The following is a 20,027-nucleotide window of genomic DNA, read 5'->3' as shown; positions in this document are numbered from 1 at the left end:
CCTTTACTCTGAATGATGTGAAAATAAATAGAGTGTCTCAGCCTGCATATATAGGCAGCCACAAGCACACCCTTTCTAAGACTGCTGAGGAGCACCTTGAATAGCCACCTAGACAAATCTGATGTCAGGAATCTATCACCATCTAGTTAACCGCGCAAACAAAAAACAAGTCATTCAAGTTGCAAAAAAGCTATTTAATTACAATTTCATGTACATTTATACATTGCTAAGTGCATTGTTCTCCAGTAGCTGATCACTAACATTCCTCAACAAATGGATGTTTGGTCACGTTTTTTGAATATTGAACAAGCTGCTAGGATAGCAGGTATGCCAGATGGAACACACCTCATACCTATTTAGCACTGACACTTAGGCCTTTTCCCAAGGTGTAATGACCTGTCGGAGGACCCTGACTTGCTGATTCCTCAAAAACATTTACTTCTGTAACACCTAACCTCACCTGAACATACAGCATTCTGATAAATTTTGATAAAATTCTGTTTGGTGTCTTAAAAAAAAGAAAAGAAAAGAAAGTTATAAGCAATACCTTAAACTGCCACTAGTTCTATCGTGGAACGTTTGCAGTACCATTTTCTGCCACTACAAATTTGGCCATCATCCATCGGGGGCTGTGTACAAGTTTGCACCCACAGTGTAATGTGGGCAAAATCGTTGGTTGTAAATTGGCATCATATTGACATAAATACTTTGAGTGACAGAACGATCTTTTTTTCTTTTCCAAATATGTATACTTACACTATGTGCTGTGTACACTTGAATAACTGGCGTGTAGAGATTAGCTACAGAATTATGGGAAAAAAGTGGATCTTCTGAGTAACATACAACAAAGTTCTTTAACTACCGAACCATGCTACCATAATGATGTCTTAATTTCTTCATTTTCAACATAACATACAATGTAACACAACACCACGGATTTAGACATTTAATGAATATTTACAACATATGATTGAACAGATCCATGTCTGAATTAAATTAAACGTTCGATAAACCTAGCTCATTGATAAAGAGTGGGTTTCCAAGTTAACGAGCAGCCAAAATTGGAAAAGCTCAAGTAATTGGAAAATTGGTAACTTTTCAATGTTCTCCACTTTAACCTCATCTCGCGTGAGTTGCCGTGCGTTAGCCCTGCGCAGTGAGAACTGCTAGTCCGCCATCACTGTGCTTTAGACAACTACCGAGGAGTTGAGTGTGGCAGCGAAGTGACAATATCAATCCGGAGAGAGGGACGCGAACTCGGGGAAAGGTCGAGGGGGGGAACCCGTACCATTTTTCCGCCTGCACGCTTCCCTGCAGCGACCCTAAGTAATCTTACATGTAAATACAGAGACAGCCGACGAACTCCCCCAAAATGTCCAACCTCAGCAAAGGCGGCACCAAGAAGGACACCAAGATGAGGATACGAGCCTTTCCTGTAAGTTGTAGCCGGGGAAAGGGCATCGAAGCGGGCAGGCGAGCAGACGCGAGCACCGGGGATTTGGTGTAGATATGCCGAAGAGGCCGATCGTGTAGTAAACAAAGGCATTTGGAGTGGGCAGTCGCTAATTCAGTGATGTGTAGCGAGAAACATGATAGCTGGTTAGGCTGGTTAGCTAGCTTGTGATAAGAAGTTCGTCGCTTTTGCTAGTCACTAGCTAGTTAGCGTTAGCCAGCATCAACTTAGCTTTCTGGCTTGCTAACGCTAGCTATCTAACTTAGCAAACTACAATATCGGCGTCATAGCTTTGTTGTCTAGCATGCTAGCTAGCTGTGTGGCCTTTTTGACACTTGTTATTAATAGGCCAGTCAGCCTATAAACGGGGGTTGGAAATACTAAATTAACCCCGTTTTTAACTGTTTAAGTTTTGTGGAAGATGCCAGTCTCATTTACATAATAATTGCCTAGTTTTTCCGTATTGAGATAAAATGCTAAGATTAGCGAGCTAGGTTGCTACGAATTCAGAATGTTTTCGTTCTCATTTAAAATGAGAATAGCCAAACGAATTCATAGGTAGCCATCTAGCTTGCTGGCCTACTTTTGTTTTTCCATTGAGAAGTAGTTAAAAACATAAGGTGGTTAACGTTAACTATAAAAATGAAATGAGAGTTAGCTGAAGCGACGTGTGGTTCTGCATTTTGCACGTCAGGGCTGCAAACATTAATTTTGTATCAAGGTAGCAGATCCTGAATACGTCCGCAAAATGGTTGTCGCATTCGGAGTAAAATCTTGTGTGCTAACCACCTAACTAGGCTCATGTTTACAATGTAGCCTAAAAAATTCCAAAAAAGTACACCAAGGTAACTGGGTTGTATGAGTAGAATTGTTTAACCATCTTGTGGGTGCATGCGTAGGCATCGTTTCATTCTGTTAGCTTGCTTGCTGGATAGGTAGGCCAGGTATCTAGCATGATTTCATATGATAGTTTATTACTTGTAAGTAGTTATAATAACAGTAAGAAGAATTATTACTTGTAGTACTTAGTTGACTAACTGATTACTTAGTAACTTAGGTAGTTTTTGTCACATAAAATATCAATACGACATCACGATTTGGCCGTGACTTTACATGACAGTACTCGTGTACAGTCGTGTATGAGTGTGAATATAATTGTAAATTATATGCCTACATTAACATCTTAATTATCTAGCCCATTGTCCAGGTAGCCCTAACAGACTGGTAAAATCACCGTACTTTTATCCGCTTTTTGTTTGCCTTGAAAGTGGTAACCCCCCCTGCTCAGTGAAAATGTATAGCGTGGCTATTTGTGTTGCGTCTGCATGCTTTTGGAGTCTTTACGAATGTCGCTTATATCATACGCGTTGCATATTAACATCGTAAGCAGCGAGATTGATTGGTTGTTGTGTCTTATGAACTTGTAGATTTTTAAACTGTAAAGCTGATGAATTGTGAGGACAATAAATCGAGAAATCGAGTGAAATGCGATATGCCAAGGATGCAGTGTATGCTGGAGATATGCGCATTATTATTTGTTTGGAAAGCGCAGTATTTCAGTTTTCCCCTTTTCCCTTAATTAAGGTAGGCCTAATGCATTGATCTAGAAATAAACGGTTTTGATCCAATTCATAAGTGATAACAAGGGAAGCACGGTTCAAGTAAGACGGTTCTCCCTGTGAATTAGCTGTGGCAGAATAAACATGTACATGTTTGTCATGCATTTAGTGGAGCCGGGAGTAAAAGGCCCAACTCTGAGAAGTGCCACTGGAAGCTTGAAAGCTGAATTCACATAGTGACGTGTCTGTAGTGTAAGGTAGTGTAGGTTGTAGTGAATTTTGGGAATGCATTTTAGATTTGAGTTGATTCATATCCCTGACTTGTGTGTCATGAACCGATTTCAGCCGCAGACGTCCTTGTGACTGTAATTTCAGAGGAACTGTTAATGACCCGCGGCCCCCGTGGTTTGGTCTGTTTCGGACGTTAGAATGTGTTGTTGTGGCTTACTCAGCAGTCGGAGAAGCCTTGGCGCAGTCTTTGTTTTATCCCGAAGGTTTCCTGGCTGATGCCAGCCTTCAGATGGTGCAGGGAGGATGCTGCAGTCATACCAGGGCTGATGCCAGTGGCGTGGGCTCTCGCAGGATGGTGATACCGCAACGGCTGCAGGAGTTGCACAGGAACATGCGCCGGCTGTGCTGGGGGAGCACCTTGATCTATGCCTCTCATCTGGGCATAGACCAATAAAGGGACTGTGGCCACAGAGTTCACATGTAGGGCGAGGTAGGGAGATGGTTTCATCCAGTAATGAATGAAGACAGGTGGTGTGTTCCAACACTGTGTGGTGATGTTGATTCAGGATTGGACCGTACTGCTTGTCTGATTGGCCAGGAAAGGTAAAATGTCTTGCCATTAATGTTTTTTTTTTCTTTTTCTGCAACCCCTGCATTTATTAAGACAAAGGGATTTTAGAGTCAACCTGCCAGTCTGACATTTTGGTGTTGGCTGGCCTGTCTTGCCTGCTGAGGTACAGAGGCTCATCCTTCACTGCTACCGCCTACTGCAGCAGAAGGTGTGATGCTCCTTCGGCCTGTTTAAGTTAGCTAAGTCTCTATTAGAGAGAACTGTGCAGCCATGCAACTTTATCCACCTTTGAGACCATGTACTTTGAGAGATTACGGGAAATGATAGCTAGAGCTAGTTCTCCTGACATGGTGTTCTATGTGCATCCTGTATTCTGTGCTTCTTAGAGCTCAGCACCTGCTGCAGCCTCCTGTTCACTTTGAGCACATCTTGCGGTACAGCAATCACAGTTGAATTTTGCAAGAGTTACAGCCAAGTCAGTGGATAGCAGTTTGAAACACTTAAGTTTGGAAGAAAAGAGAGTATAGATGTCATGCCTTCAACCCCCCAAACCCAAGCAAGCGCTGGAAAGAATAAAAATCAATTCCTATTACGAATGTGAGGCAGATTGTGAGAGAATTTGTTGACCGTTGGACACAGGAGATTCCTTGGATCCTACACGACAAGATGAAGTCTCAGCTTCACTGCCACACCTGAATGGACGTGAGATTGCCGACATTTTTGGCATTTTACTCCCTGTAAACTGTTTTTCAATTGCCGGTTGTAGTGCTTTAGACTCATCTCACCGTGACAGCCCCGGCAGTGGAGTGCAGGTGGAAGCGAATGCGCTCGTCCCATACCTCATGCCTGCCATTTTGACGTGTTTTTGCACAGCAAGTGCCACAGTGTGGCGGCGAAGTGGGTTCTAATTGGAGGGTGGATGCTACTCCACTAGTGTCATCTGAGCAGCTCACAGGCACCTGACAAGTTGCAGGGTGCAGACAGCGGTGTGACTAAGGAACCCTGGCTGACGTGTCCACCCTTATCCTTGGCAGAAATGAAGCCATTTTGTCCCGCCGCTCTTATTGTCTGCTGCTTACATGGCTGGGTTCAGACTTGGGCCGTAGGGCTCACCCTGAATTTATGACAAGTGCAGTGACAACCGAGACACTCAGAACTCGCCCATGTCCACCATTTCAACGGTGGGAGCATTAGCTGGTCAAAAAGTGAGCCTGGATAACTAGCTTAATGAGATGGTTCCCTTGCAATATGACCTTGATGATGCATCGGTGTATGACGTGCAGTTTCATTGTTTAATAATACCTTTTTAACATGGACAATACTGGCGCAAATAGCGAGGTAACTGTTAACTGCCATCTTATTCACAGTGCTCCAGTGCTAGTGAGCCACATAATTTTAGTCAGTCTTGTGTTAAAGAGATGCACATTTGGCCTGTCCCGCTTAATATTAGACAGAGGATGCAACTTTATCAGTTTTTCTGGATATGCTCACAGCATGCCTCCTTACTGTCCTGTGATCCTTGAACTGTGGGAATGACACTTTGTTCTTCCATTTCAGAAGTGCGTCATCTACATATCTGGGACCTTTCCATTCAGATTAAGGAAAGACTCCTTTTTTTACAGTCTTGTAAGTGCCTAACTGAGCTCAGTTCATCCCCACTCTCAGAATTAGATTCAAACCTGACGCTTTCTCATTTTAACTTTGGGCTTTGTTTGGCTGACATGAAAGATCCAGCTTCTGTGGATCAAAGTTAAAGTTTTAATGTTTGCAGAATGCCAACAAAGCATCTTATGTATGAAATTGTGGGTCTTATTTTACTTTTTTCTTGTAGGCAGATTAGTTATAATCAAAGTTGCGATGTTCAGATAAGCGATTTGCACCTCAGGCTAGGCTCACAGAAGAGATCACACAGGCCCAACCTTTTCACCTCATCCTCACCTCAGAAGTATGTTAGAGCTACCGCTTCATGGCAGTTAATGTAGAGAACAGACAAGGCCTTAGGATACATGCTGAACGTTGCTCTACCTTCTGATACTCTTTACCTTGAGAGGAAACTGAAGGGTCCTCCATCTGTGAGCAGTGGCGTGTGACTCCGAATTATATCCCTCAGCTTCAGATGACTACAGCACAATCTGCATGCAGTGGTCTTCTTCAACATGCGTGTGTGTGTGTGTGTGTGTGTGTGTGTGTCTGAGTGTGTCTGCACTCGTAGGACCCTCTCTTCGTTTTCACGCCACCTCTCTCTCGCTTTTTGGCACAGACTTTATTAAAAAACAAATTGCAGTGGGTTGGAAGGGTTATATGCCTTACGGACAAATGACATAAGTATCTTGACAGTCATGTTTTTCTAGTTGCTCACCCCCCACCTGTCCCAGAAAGGTTTCAACTTGTTCATGAACATCTTTTAGCAGCTATGGCGTATGCCAAAGGTGGATCTGAAATATAATTTTCAGATGGGGCGGCAGGAAGTGGGCCACTTTGTGTGTCTGTGAGAGGAGGGAACCCAGTCAACAGGTTGATTTGACCTGGTTTAAATGAGGCTGCAGTAATGTGGCTGTAGTGAAGTTTGTATTATCTTCTAAACCCAATTTGACGTGAACAGACAGGCACTAAAGCGCGCGTCTAGAAACGTAACTCCTGTTAAATAAAATCTTGTAACTTCAAAAGTAAATACCGTAGAGACATGGTTCAAAGCCTGTTGTATCATAGACATCCTACAGTTTATGGCTGTATTGTTGAATTGATTTTAGGTGTACCCTGGCATTAATACTGTTGATGAAAACTGTTAACACATGATAATTTCTTGTATACATATTTTAAATTCACATGAGCTGGCATGCATTTTTTGCCACACAAAGCTTTATCTATCCATGGCAGTCAATTAAGATGAGACGGCAATATTTTATTTGATTTGTTATCATAACCTTTCTCATATTTGACTAAGTATATTTCAGAAAGCCAAATTGTTTGATATTTTTGGCAATTCTCTTCTCTCTAAAAAGTATTTTTTGTGTCTTCCATATGAAGTGTACAGAACGCGGTGGTCAGTGGTCAGCTTATTGTAAAACCTATAGCCCTGTGGTTACTTGGCCCATATTCATCAATGAAGACTTGAAATGAAGGTTGAAAGGTTAGAGCCTCCTCTGAGTCATGCAGCTCCATTTTACATTGATTGCCTTTTTATACAGCTTTATTTATGAAATCCCCAATCAATGTTCTGAATAGAAGTCTTTTGAAAATGGCAGTTCCGGTTTGTTTTTAAGTGACTGAATATAAAAAGTGTGGTTTTAGAAATTGTCTGTCCCCCATGCAGCATGGCAATAGAAATGGCTTTCCTTTGGACACGCCAAGGTGTCATGTGGTTTACACAGCCCTTCCCTCCTCCTCCTTGTCTAATTATATGACAGAATGGGGTGTGTTCAGGGGATGAGTCTACGTACGTAGGCAGCGAGGAGTCTCTGTAGAAAGTGCAGTCTTTGTGATTGTAGAATATGATTTTTAATAAAAAAAAATCAGAGGATAGCAAATGGTGGTCGAGGGCAGTCATACTAGTAGGGGTAGGAGGGTTAAATCCATCTCAGAGTTGAGTGCGTGTTGTGTAGGTGTGTGAGAGTTTTTGTTGGGAGATGGTTCTTAGGGGTGGTTAGTGGTGCTTAGTCCCCCCCCGTTGCAGCTGAGAACGTTTTGTTACTGACAGAGTATAATGGCATTAGCCCTGGTGTTATTAATCCACTTCAGAGATACGTCACTGCACCTTCACTTGTCTAATATAATGTGAGAGTCAAGCCCTCTTTGTAGGTATAACCTCCAAGTGCTTTTTTCCCTTTCCCTACACTCTCTTTTCCTCTGCTCAGTCCTGGAATTTTACATACCAGTACCCCAAGCCCCTGCAATCTCAAACATACCAGAATGAGTGTTAATCACATAGCATATCACACATACCTAATTGAATAAGTAAATTTGATTACCTACTGCTGTCAATATAACATTTTAGTATAATTCACAAAGTTTATGTGAAAAGGATACTTGTCGAGATTTTTTTTCCTCTTACCAGGGTTATCTTTCAAATGGCTGTGAACTCACTAGACCCTCATTTACGGAGACAGTGCTGAATGTGTTGTCACTTAAACTTGCTGAGTCATTCTGGACACATTTTTAAGGAGGACTGACTGTGTTCCAGCTGGCCAGATACATTCCCATGCAGCCCACATTGCCCATAAACAATGTGTAACCTGATTGTCTTTTTTGTTTCAGTGATAGATGGTTTGTTTGTTTTTCATTTTGGCAATATTCCCTCTATCAGTATGATTTAATAAGGTGTAGGTGAGGCTGCAGCAACCTGACAGCTGTGAATTTTGTATATGCTTCAAGTTCCATCAAGTTGTAAAGGTTGTTTTTTCATATTGCATCAGCCTATAACAGTCTGTCTTCAACCTTGTCACACCTGGGAACAGCTCCCTATCATGTCGATGTCTCTCCAAACATTTCCTAGAAAAATGTCTAATTGGGGAAGAAAAATAGACAAACAGAAAAACACAAGGAGTACAGCAGCGTGTCTGTCTGATTTATATCTCCCAGCTTCACATTACTTCAGCACATTGTGCATCAATACATAAAGTAAATGTGTTGCTACCTAGCCGGGCTGTTATCTTCTCTACCAAGGCATTTAGTTTCTAGTTAGGTAGCCAGCTAGTGTACCCCAATTAGGTACTACCAGTTTTTGGATATTTTTATGACACTGCCTCACATTGTATAAAATAATTATTAAGTTGTGCAATTTCCTGACCACCCAGATGTCTGTTATTTTTATTCTGTTGACAGGGCTGGAATCGGTGTATGTCAGATGTATCCGTGGTGTGTGTTGCTGTTTCTACTGCAGCCACTGTCTACTACTGTCCCATTTTTCCAAATGCTATCAGCAGCTTCAGCCTACAGCAGTGGATATACGTGTTCACTTTGTTTTTGTTCTTTAGATTACTTTAGCCATGAAGACCACTCAAATTTCCGACGTTTGTGCCGAAGCTACTGTTATGCCGTGTAGTGCATTCTAAATGACACACTTTCACAAGTCTGCGTGGGTTTTTGTGTGTACCTTTACTCGAACCCTTTGTCTCTTAGATTCCCGTCCGTTCCACCCAAATTCCCCTTGCATTATGGGAAGTGCAGTTCTTTTAATCTGTATATAACAGCACAGCTACCACAGAACGCGTCGCCCCTGCTAATGCTAATTGAATGTTATGCCGGCCTGCATGCTGTGTAATGATGGGAGAGTCTGTAGATGTGTTACAAAGAGATAATTTGTTTATTGAGCATTTAAACCTATAAACCATGTATTGTAATGGTTAAGGGGAGGTTGACTCATAAATGCATTTGCTGAACACCTTTTACCCAGGCGTCGTTGGCCTTGATGACCTCATTTAAGCTCATGATAGAGGGAGGGGTGAAAGTATCACTCAGCGTGACTGGGATTTGATAAGGATCTGATCTGGCATTTTTTCGTTCAAAAAAAAAAAAAAGAAAAAAAGCAAGCCGGCCCCGTCTTCCCCATCTTTTCATGGTAACATAAGTTTACCTCAGTAATGTCAACGAATACAACTGTGTCGTTTTGGTCGTGATCTCAGTTTTTGACGGAATAATGGCATGTCGACATTCAATCACATTTTTAGTAAAATGTTCGCTTATCTACGAAAATATATCCGTGTAACAAGTGTGTAGTTTAGTATTATAAAAGAATATTAATATTAATTATGGCAACTTATTTTTTATGATATATTCACACTTAAATCAGTCCCGAAAGAGTAATAAAAAAATGCACCGTTACAAGAAGTGGCCAGAATTAGTGGACTGGGTGTACTTTGCTGACACGGGTTCACTGCCTCGCTACGTTGGCTAACTGTTACTAAACCAGATAACTAACGTTAGCCTGAACCGTTGAACAGTCAGAGTAGACTTTTATTAAATGTTGCAGTAAATTCACAGTGACACAGCAAAGGCGATGAGAAAGTTAAAATATTTTAGCAAACTTTTTAGAATGTCAGCAAACCCTGCCGTGACGGCGGCATGCGTGTTTTATTTCACTAATCATCCTCGGTCTTGTTTTCGTTTAAACAGTTGAAAGCTTTCCCTCCATTGCTGGACGTTTTTTCGTGGAATGGTTAAGCATTCGCTGGGGTTTATTATACACTGAACACAGAGACCAAGAAAAGGGTTGACTTTAATTCTTTTGACACGATACCTTAACGTTACTTGTTTCGTTCTGGGTCATATTTTGGGATGATTTTGGCATAAATGATGTTTACCTATTCGCGCGCGTTCTTTGAAAGAAAATTATGACAGTTCGCCAAAAACACGAAATCGTATTATTGATGAAAGCATAGCTACTGGTTAAGCTAATTAACGAGGTAGGTTATGATTTTCTTGATCTAACCTACCAGCCGCTTATTTCACTCTCATCGCCATGACGACCACTGTCGAGCTAGCTTGCGGCCGTTTCATGAGACCGTGCTTCAAGGCGGATTGAAGTAGCGTTTTTTTGTAACTTTAATTGCCAAAATAGCAAGTTACACAGATAGCCATAGATAAAATATTTCGTGAGGAGGGCTCCTTTCCACTGAAGCTATTTCCGGTAACCGGCACCTGTCTGAGGACCAACAGTTAAGAAACATGGCTGACTTTTTGAATGCTTGGAATAAACAATTTGGGAGTATGCTTACACAGGTGAAAATTTTTTTAAAAATTTAATGCATCCTGTAATAACCAATGTATGTGAACAACATTGCAAAAAAACTTTAGTTATGCATGCATTGTTGATATGAAATATTGCATACTGTGTTTTACAGCAGTGATGTGTCAGAATTATGAACCTCAAGCCTGAGGTTCTGTTCACTTATTGTTGACATTGGAAGAAAGTCTGAAAAGTGTCATGAGAATCTAAGACAGAAAGCTTTATGTGTATGGATTATCTGTGTTGTTAGCAGTAAAGCTTGCATAGATGAACAAGATGGCTTGAACACAGAAAGCTTGGCAGTGCCTTTAGAACCGGACTTTACGTTGAACTCATATTCGCTGTCTCTTCCCCTTTTGTAGATGACGATGGACGAAAAATATGTCAACAACATTTGGGACCTCCTGAAAAACGCCATCCAGGAGATCCAACGCAAGAACAACAGCGGGCTTAGCTTCGAGGAGCTCTACAGAAATGCCTACACCATGGTCCTACACAAGCACGGGGAAAAGCTGTACACAGGCTTGCGGGAAGTCGTCACCGAACACCTCATAAACAAAGTATGTAAGCCTTTCATAATGCATTCTGCTTCTCTGCCAAAACGCAAAGTCAAAACACATTTTTCATTCTGTGACATATCGCACCATTTGGACAAATAAAATAGAAAAGGTCTAACGATTGATTACTATCCATCCATAGCCTTGTTTTTGCAAGCATGATTAGGCTGTCATATTTAAGCAATTTACTGTTGCGAGGAGGAATTTGTGGCTGAAATTAAGTGGTTCAGGCACAGATCATTCTGATCCGAAACAGACCCACATGGTCTGTTTTTAATGAGTATCTTTAATGTACTACAAACCCTAAGTGGGGAATCAACAAGCTGAATCAGAAGTTTCTACAAAGCATTCCAGTGAACATGAATGCTCAGAAAAGTTCAGCTCACATGTGTGCTACTTTGTGGCTGCTTGTGGATTTCCCATGATTCACTTCTGTGGCCAGCTCATGTCTATTCAGATGAAATAGCTGTTAGTAGATGTGTCTGGTGCTGAAAGGAATATATGGTGCAGGAACAGAGGATGATTTGGAATGAACAGCACTGTGTGTGCAGCACCACCTGGTGAGAGTTGTGCTGTTCTCTGACTGGCTGGTGGGTGGGGCCCTTAATGCACTAGCACAATGACATCACCCTGCTGTCGCTCTCCCCACAGGTACGGGAAGATGTCCTCAATTCCTTAAATAATAACTTTCTACAAACCTTGAATCAAGCCTGGAACGACCACCAGACCGCCATGGTCATGATCAGAGACATCCTGATGTACATGGTATGTGAATACGTAATGTTTTTAGCTGTTTTTCAACCCTCGTGATTACATTGGTGACTGTAAATGTAGCGTTTGACTCACATGCTAGCCGTGTCCAGTGTACAATGTGGCAGATCAGCTTTCCCAAACATGTTCAAAATGATATGATGATGTCATAATGTACAGTATTAAATAAGGCTGGCTGTTAGCACTAGCAGCCAGAAGATTGTGAAGATTGTGTTGCATTGGCCGTCTTGGAGAAACATGGTACTCATGCCCCACTCAGTCACTTGCGTGTGTGAATTTTGCCTTCGTTTTATATCCTGCAGAGATAAATTTCCCTTATCTGTAGACTTACTGCAGCAAATAAACTTCATCTTTAGAAGCCAGTTGCATCAGCATGACATAAAAAAATGGTCATAAGTGCTAATGTGACTTTGTGATCTGATTTTACACTCGCTGCACCAACGGAAAATAAATAAGCTTAGTCATAACCACATTTGGGATATGTAATTCTCAGTGATGTTAATAAACCACAAACGACAGCAGTTCCTGGACGGTGCTTCTTGCTCAACTGCACTTAATTTCTGGCTTTGCATCGCAAAGTAGTAGCAGCATCAAAGAAAACGTTTACCAGCTTTGGAAACGCTGGAAAGGCTCGTCATGCCGTCAGTGTTGCCGAGGGCAGGCAGGGTTCAGTGCGGATCTCGGCGGCAAGGGACCTGACCTTCTCCAGCTCCGTTCACACACACTGCAGGCTGACAGCAGAGATGCAGGGCCTGCTGGCAGCCAGACAAAGAGCTGCTGTTCATTTGTTCATTTCAGTTCGCCACTGGCCGTTCCACTCGCTTCACTGTAGCAATAAACCCCACGCTCTCAATTAGGCCCCAGGCTGAGGGGCTGACAGCCAAACAATGACACTGCTGCTATTGAGGCTGCGTCTATAACCGCCCTGGTGTGTTTGCTGCGGGCTGCCTACCTCGCAGTCTCTAAGCTGTGTGTGTGTGTGTATGTGTGTGCCCGCGCAGCACCTTCAATCTGTGATTAGAAATCCTTCCTTTTTTGGCTTGCGGTGTCAAGTATGTGCACACTGCAGCATGAAATATTTCACTTTCAATTGGTCTTCACAAGAACGGCCTTGGTGTCATAATCTGATCCTGTGGAGCGTGTCCGATCCTCATCTTCATCTTCCTCCCATCTGGCTGGCCTCAGGACCGGGTGTATGTGCAGCAGAACAACGTGGAGAACGTGTACAACCTGGGCCTCATCATCTTCAGAGACCAGGTGGTGCGCTACGGCTGCATCCGGGACCACCTGCGGCAGACACTCCTGGACATGATCGCCCGGGAGAGGAAGGGCGAGGTGGTGGACAGGTAGGAGAAAAGAAGCATAGCTCCTCTTTCCCCCCCCGTCTCTGCTTGGGAGTCCTTTCTCATCGGTGGTGGTATTAAATGAGCTCTAATTAGCACAGCTTCCTTAAGATTCCAGTTTTGCCAGTGCTTCAATTCTAAGTGGTCTGACAATTTCAAAGATGCAGCATGTCAGTTTGAATCATAACCAAAGTTGCATATAGTCATAATAGCCCCCTTCATTGAAAGCTGACGCTCCTGTGCTGGAATGTCTCAGCATGGGCGGGATTGGCCTGTGGCCTTTGACCGTATTCATCTGCTCTCAGAATTCATCTTTGTATTGATTTTGCAGTGAAGTGATTCTATAAAGTATGTTACAAGTTTACATTACATCACTGTACTATGTACGTCTCATTTCTGAAGCTGTTAATACCTTTCAAAAAAATATTTAGCCATAGGGTCATCATGAATATATTTGGCTTTGTAAAGTAATTGAGCAACATTTCTTACCTAGTTAGTACTGAATATTGTAATATATAAAATAGGTTGTATTTTATATATTACAATATAGTATTTCCGTATTTTAAACTGATGGGCCAGCTCATCACATTGTCTTTTACTTTTTTTATCTGTCAGGTGTTTAAATTTAGGGCAGTGGTAGGGATTTCTAGTTCATATTCACTTCCTCAGTGCTGATTAGTCATTTTTATGTTCTTTATTCGACAAAGTGATCGATTGATGCATTGAAGTGATGCCCTAATTGAACTTGCATAACCACTACTCCAAGTTTCCAAAAGAGCCAGAGAACCTGGACTGGAGTACTGCGTTCTAGGCAAAGGACTGTGAATCATTTTTCAATGGCTACACTTATCTTATTTTCGAAAGGACAGACAACATATAAGATACCACTGCTGCTTTCACTGGAGCAACAGAATGAAGTACATTAGTTTCAACACTCAGCTACAGGGTCAGCTCCATTATAGCTCTACAGTTTTTATGGACATGAATGACTCATAAGAGAAGGAAAAATTCTCCTAATTCCCCCGTCTTCCTTTCAGGGGCGCTATTCGGAATGCATGCCAGATGTTGATGATTTTGGGTCTCGAAGGGAGGTCAGTTTATGAAGAGGACTTTGAGGCCCCTTTCTTAGAAATGTCTGCAGAATTTTTCCAGGTTTGTTTAAAACAAGCTGTTTTCACTTGACGCTGCTTATCCAGCTGTGATGTATTGTAATGTCATGCAGTTAAATAAAGGTATTACATATTGTAACTATATACAAGGCTATTGTATAACGGCTGTAAATTTTACGTGGTAGCATCAATCTTGTTTAATTTCAGATGGAAAGCCAGAAGTTCTTGGCGGAAAACAGTGCCAGTGTGTACATTAAAAAAGTAGAGGCCAGAATAAATGAAGAGATTGAGCGAGTGATGCATTGCTTGGACAAATCGACAGAGGAGCCCATCGTTAAAGTGGTAGAGAGGGAGCTCATCTCCAAGCACATGAAAACAATAGTGGAGATGGAGAACTCCGGCCTCGTACACATGCTGAAGAACGGAAAGACAGAAGGTAGTGATTCTTTTATTTTCCCCCCACAAACGCACTAATGTCAAGTCTTTCAACATCCTAATTATTTAATCAGCTGAACATAAAGCAACTCCATGAGGCTGGTGTGCACTTTATATGCAGACTTATCTAGTTCTTTATATGTGTTGCGTACAAAGCACCAGGTGGAGGCTAATAGACTAATTTAAATTTAGTTTCCTTCTACATTATTTATTATACATTACATTACATTACATTATTGGCATTTAGCAGATGCTCTTATCCAAAGTGACTTACATAGGTTACTATTTTTACATGTCATCCATTTATACAGCTGGATATTTACTGAGGCAATTCTGGGTTAAGTACCTTGCCCAAGGGTATGGCAGTGGTGCCTCAGCAGGGAATTGAACCAGCAGCTTTTTGGTTACGAGCCCTGCTCCTTACCACTCTTAACCAGGGACCATGCTTTGGTCATGGGTGGAATAACGGTACCAGCCTGGGAAGTGGACTTCACACTTTTTACTTGCAAGCCAAGCTACTTAGGCAAACTTAATTAATTAATTTTGTTTCACGCAGCTTCGTTAGATGTCTCTCTCTCTCTGCCCGCTGCTGGCAGCTGTGGTCACAGACGTTTGCTGGCATTTCTGTGGATGCTTTCATACGTGTCCGTTTCACATGGATCTTGTGCGTCTCCCTCCTCGTGTGTGCCCAGACCTGGCCTGCATGTACAAGCTCTTCAGCCGGGTGCCGAACGGCCTGAAGACGATGTGCGAGTGCATGAGCTCCTACCTGCGGGAGCAGGGCAAGGCGCTGGTGTCCGAAGAGGGCGAGGGCAAGAACCCTGTGGACTACATACAGGTAACAGGGACAGGACATGATGCCACAGTCTGGGGTTGGCTGACGGAGAGGACGGTGGCCCAGTACTAATACAGGCCTTGGATCTTGGATGTAGGCTGTTTATTATGATAGGCTAATACTCTTGTGAATGGCTCAGTCAAGTAGCAATCAGGGTACCAAGCATTTAGATAACTCACTCTACAGGGAAGAGGAAGTGACGTCACAAACAGGATCAGAAGGAGGAAGGCCAGCTTACCATATAAGCTTATCACAGATGTCCTGCTATGGCTGGATGTTCAGCTTCAGCCTTCACTCAGTCCTCCAGCTGGGAGGGTTCGGAGCCGTTTGCATTCCTGTGTTGACTATGGATGCTCCGCTTTATACCACGCTGCTTCAAGAATGTTCATAACAAGCGGGCAAATCAGAACACTTCTCAATGTGACACATACTGAGCTTGTCTGTCTGGACTGTGTATGAAGAATGTGTGTTTACTTTACCATGGAAAATGAGGGAGGGGTTATTGTATTTATCTGAGTGCTCCTCGTCTGTATTTGTTGTGTGATTGGCTGAGTGATGTCATGAAAAGATCCCCTCTTGTGTGACCCTTCGAAGTGACTGATACAACTTCCACTAAAAATGGCCTCTGCTCTTCGTTTCCCCTTCCTCTCGCTCAGGGTTTGCTGGACCTGAAGACTAGATTCGACCGGTTCCTGCAGGATTCCTTCAACAACGACCGGCTCTTCAAGCAGACCATCGCCGGGGACTTTGAGTACTTCCTCAACCTCAACTCGCGCTCGCCGGAGTACCTCTCCCTTTTCATTGACGACAAGCTCAAGAAAGGAGTGAAAGGAGTGAGTCGGCTCGCTGTCCTCTCCCTTGATTTGGGGAAGCACAATGTTTGTCACAGTTGCACATGATGCACAGAAGCTCGTTGATGTATTTTTTACAGCTTCTGAGAATAGGGAGTGGGAGAGTACAGACACCGTGGGAACATTCTTTCAATATCTTGCTTTTGTTTTTTGCTTACATTTCACTGATATTTGATAACAATAAAATCGTGGGTGTTACAAGTAGAACTTGAACATTTTGAAGGTAGCCAGATTTGAAGTGTGTGTGTGTGTGTTTTTCATTAACAGCTGACGGAGCAGGAGGTGGAGTCAATCCTGGACAAGGCCATGGTGCTGTTCCGGTTCATGCAGGAGAAGGATGTGTTTGAGAGATACTACAAACAGCACCTGGCCAGGAGGCTTCTCACCAACAAGAGCGTGTCCGACGACTCCGAGAAGAACATGATCTCAAAGCTGAAGGTAGGGGAGTTTGCACGCAATCCGCCAATTAGAAATTTAGAAACGTGTTCGTTAGTTCTGTTGTCCAGCTGCGCGTTAGACCACTATATAAAATAAGCAGCTAAATGTCCCATCCCACTGTGCCTCAGGATCTTCAAAAAAAATACCCACACTAATTTCCTGTATGATGTATAGGAGAAGGGCTGTATGTGTTGTGTGTGTGTCTGTAGCAAGATGTGGGAGCTCTTTTCAACATACCTCTCCCTCATTTTTCGGACAGACGGAGTGCGGCTGTCAGTTCACCTCTAAACTGGAAGGAATGTTCCGGGACATGAGCATCTCCAACACTACCATGGACGAGTTCCGGCAGCACCTGCAGTCCACAGGGGTAAGAAGCACAAGCACAAGCGCTCAGAGACCTCGGACAGCAACATTGCAGTCCATCACAAAAACTGTCAGCTTTCTAATGTCAGAGGAGGGGAGGCTGGAAGAAATATCATCTACACGTCGTCTATCCATTCATATGTTATGTTTAAATATGAGACAGACTGATGGTTATATAAAATCTGTGCCTTGTTCAGCTGAAGTCCGTTAAAGTTGGTTGAATCTACTTCTACCATAAGTTTGGCAATAATAATAATGATGTGTTTCAGCTGGTACTGATGTCCTCTGTACAAGCATCAGTGTTGTGTCCGTCTCTCCCAGTTGTCTCTAGGTGGTGTTGACCTCACAGTAAGAGTGCTTACGACAGGCTACTGGCCCACCCAGTCGGCCACGCCCAAATGCAACATCCCCCCGTCCCCTAGGCACGCTTTCGAGGTCTTCCGAAGGTACAGCCAGACCGAGAACAGCGGGATATTTTGACATTAGATTCACCTGGAAAAGCTGCAGTTGTGTCTTCTGTAGTTGGGTGCATATGATGGCAGTCGTGGTGGTGAGGAAGCGTTTCGGTTGAGCTCCTGTTCTGTCTCTGCGTCCCAGGTTCTACTTGGCCAAACACAGCGGCAGACAGCTGACGCTCCAGCACCACATGGGCTCTGCGGACCTGAACGCCACATTCTACGGGCCCATCAAAAAGGTAAGAACCAGCTCTGCTCCGTCACGGAAGGCAGGACGGCAATACTGTGCTGCAGAAGAGGTCTGCCTGCGGATAGTTTCCACTCTTTCTTTCCCATAGAGAGGAATGTCTGTCCCAGTTACACGTCAGTTTGACATTGAGCCACCGGCATTTTACGTTTCAGCTCCCTGTCTCTCTCTTCCTTCTCCTTTCTCTCCGTTTTCCTCCCTTTCTCTCCTCTGTCTTTCTTTTTTTCAGGAGGATGGTTCAGAAGTTGGTGTAGGTGGTGCCCAGGTGACTGGATCCAATACTAGGAAGCACATACTGCAGGTCTCCACCTTCCAGATGACAATCCTGATGCTCTTCAACAACAGAGAGAAGTGTACCTTTGAGGTATGTCCCCACCTAAAGGCATGGACCTGATACTACGCCTGACTGTTTTAGCCAGCGGCTTTTTAGCGTCACATCTGATTTAGGGGGATCTGCAGTATCCTCCTGACAGGCACCTTTCTTCCTGTTTTAGAATTAAATAGATCTCAGGCACAGTGAGGAAAAACCTTGTGGAGTCTTCCCCTTTTAAGGTCCCAAGACAGGGACATAAGAATTTGCGATCTTATTTCTTAATGAAATGTTACGAAATGTTTGAAGGAGAACAGACCTGAAATGCTGTTTCTTCCAGTCTCCTTATCTGTCTGACTCTCCCTTTCTCTGACTTTCTTTTGGCTTTCTCTATGACTCCCCCTCCTTCTTACCGTGACTCCTCCTCTCTGTGACTCCCTGTCCCTGACCCCCCCCTCTCTGACCCGCTCCCTCTCGCAGGAGATCCAGCAGGAGACGGACATCCCGGAGCGGGAGCTGGTGCGAGCCCTGCAGTCGCTGGCCTGCGGGAAGACCACGCAGCGCGTCCTCACCAAGGAGCCCAAGTCCAAGGAGATCGAGAACGGCCACGTCTTTACAGTCAACGACCAGTTCACCTCCAAACTGCACAGAGTCAAGATTCAAACCGGTGCGCCCACGAGTCTCTCTCGCACGTTAAAGTTTGGGGCTGTCTGGTTCTTCAGTGACTTGATTTGTCAGTCGCTGCCACGTTTGGTCACTAATCCCTGCACCCGCCTCCCACAGTCGCTGCTAAACAGGGGGAGTCGGACCCGGAGCGGAAGGAGACGCGGCAGAAGGTGGACGATGACCGGAAGCACGAGATCGAGGCGGCCATCGTCCGCATCATGAAGTCCAGGAAGAAGATGCAGCACAACGTTCTAGTAGCAGAGGTGAGCTCCGCGGGCAGTGAGCTACACCCAGGGAGATAGTAATATTATTACCCCTGAATGACCCCTGAAGTGAACCATGTGATCATCACCTGATCCAGGAAATCAATGACTATTCTGTTACTTATACTCAAGCATACCGTTCCCATAGCTGGAGTGTATGGGAATGAAGTAATTCAGCATTGACATACACAGTAATAAACTTAGCCTTACCCTCCCTCAGCCGTAAACAACCCCAAACCCAAGCCTTGTGTGATGCAAGTGTTCTTGTAGAGTATTTTTCCAGTGTCATATTTAGCTACAGTGTGACTCTTGGTATGTTTCCCTCTTTAAGACTGACCTTAGTGGTGAGCAGAGTTTTTGTGTCAGCAGTTGACAGTGTTAGAGCAGCAGTCACTACAACTATGTATGACAGACAAGGTGATTGCGTGATGGATTGATTGATGGGTGGATCGAAAGAGTTGCTCCGTGAAATGTAATTGATTGCGCCGCTCATCCGATGCTGGTATAGCGTTGTAAAGACTGTCCTCTTTAAACATGTTAGGCTTAAAGTAATGCATTTTTTTTTCCTTTTGTCTCCCAGGTAACCCAGCAGCTGAGGGCGCGGTTTCTACCCAGTCCTGTGGTTATTAAAAAGCGCATTGAAGGACTCATTGAGAGAGAATACTTGGCACGAACGCCCGAGGATCGCAAAGTGTACACTTACGTAGCCTAAATGTGTGCGTTCAAGTGGGAGGGAGAGGAAAAAGAATCTCTTGGACTGTTCTGCGCATGGACTGGGAAGTTCCTTTTAAATATAAATACTGGGATGACTTTTCCTCCACTAAGAGCAAAAAAAAAAAAAAAAAA

General features: G+C 43.6%; 1 protein-coding gene across 1 annotated transcript; it reads left to right on the top strand.

Annotated features, from left to right (window-relative positions):
• The first annotated feature begins 1,156 nt into the window (after positions 1–1,156).
• LOC118795473 (cullin-3-like) lies at positions 1,157–20,027 on the top strand. The gene is made up of 16 exons (XM_036553960.1): positions 1,157–1,435; positions 10,901–11,098; positions 11,747–11,860; positions 13,052–13,212; positions 14,247–14,361; positions 14,526–14,754; positions 15,446–15,591; positions 16,245–16,421; positions 16,707–16,877; positions 17,137–17,244; positions 17,562–17,686; positions 17,838–17,934; positions 18,172–18,306; positions 18,733–18,919; positions 19,036–19,181; positions 19,762–20,027. The coding sequence occupies exons 1-16, from the start codon at positions 1,373–1,375 to the stop codon at positions 19,891–19,893; spliced, it is 2,304 nt and encodes a 767-aa protein (XP_036409853.1). The 5' UTR covers positions 1,157–1,372; the 3' UTR covers positions 19,894–20,027.

The sequence above is a fragment of the Megalops cyprinoides genome, chromosome 20 (assembly GCF_013368585.1).
Source record: "Megalops cyprinoides isolate fMegCyp1 chromosome 20, fMegCyp1.pri, whole genome shotgun sequence".
Lineage (NCBI taxonomy): Eukaryota > Metazoa > Chordata > Actinopteri > Elopiformes > Megalopidae > Megalops > Megalops cyprinoides.
Note: the sequence above shows the minus strand (reverse complement) of the source record. Positions and strands in the feature narration are given on the sequence as shown.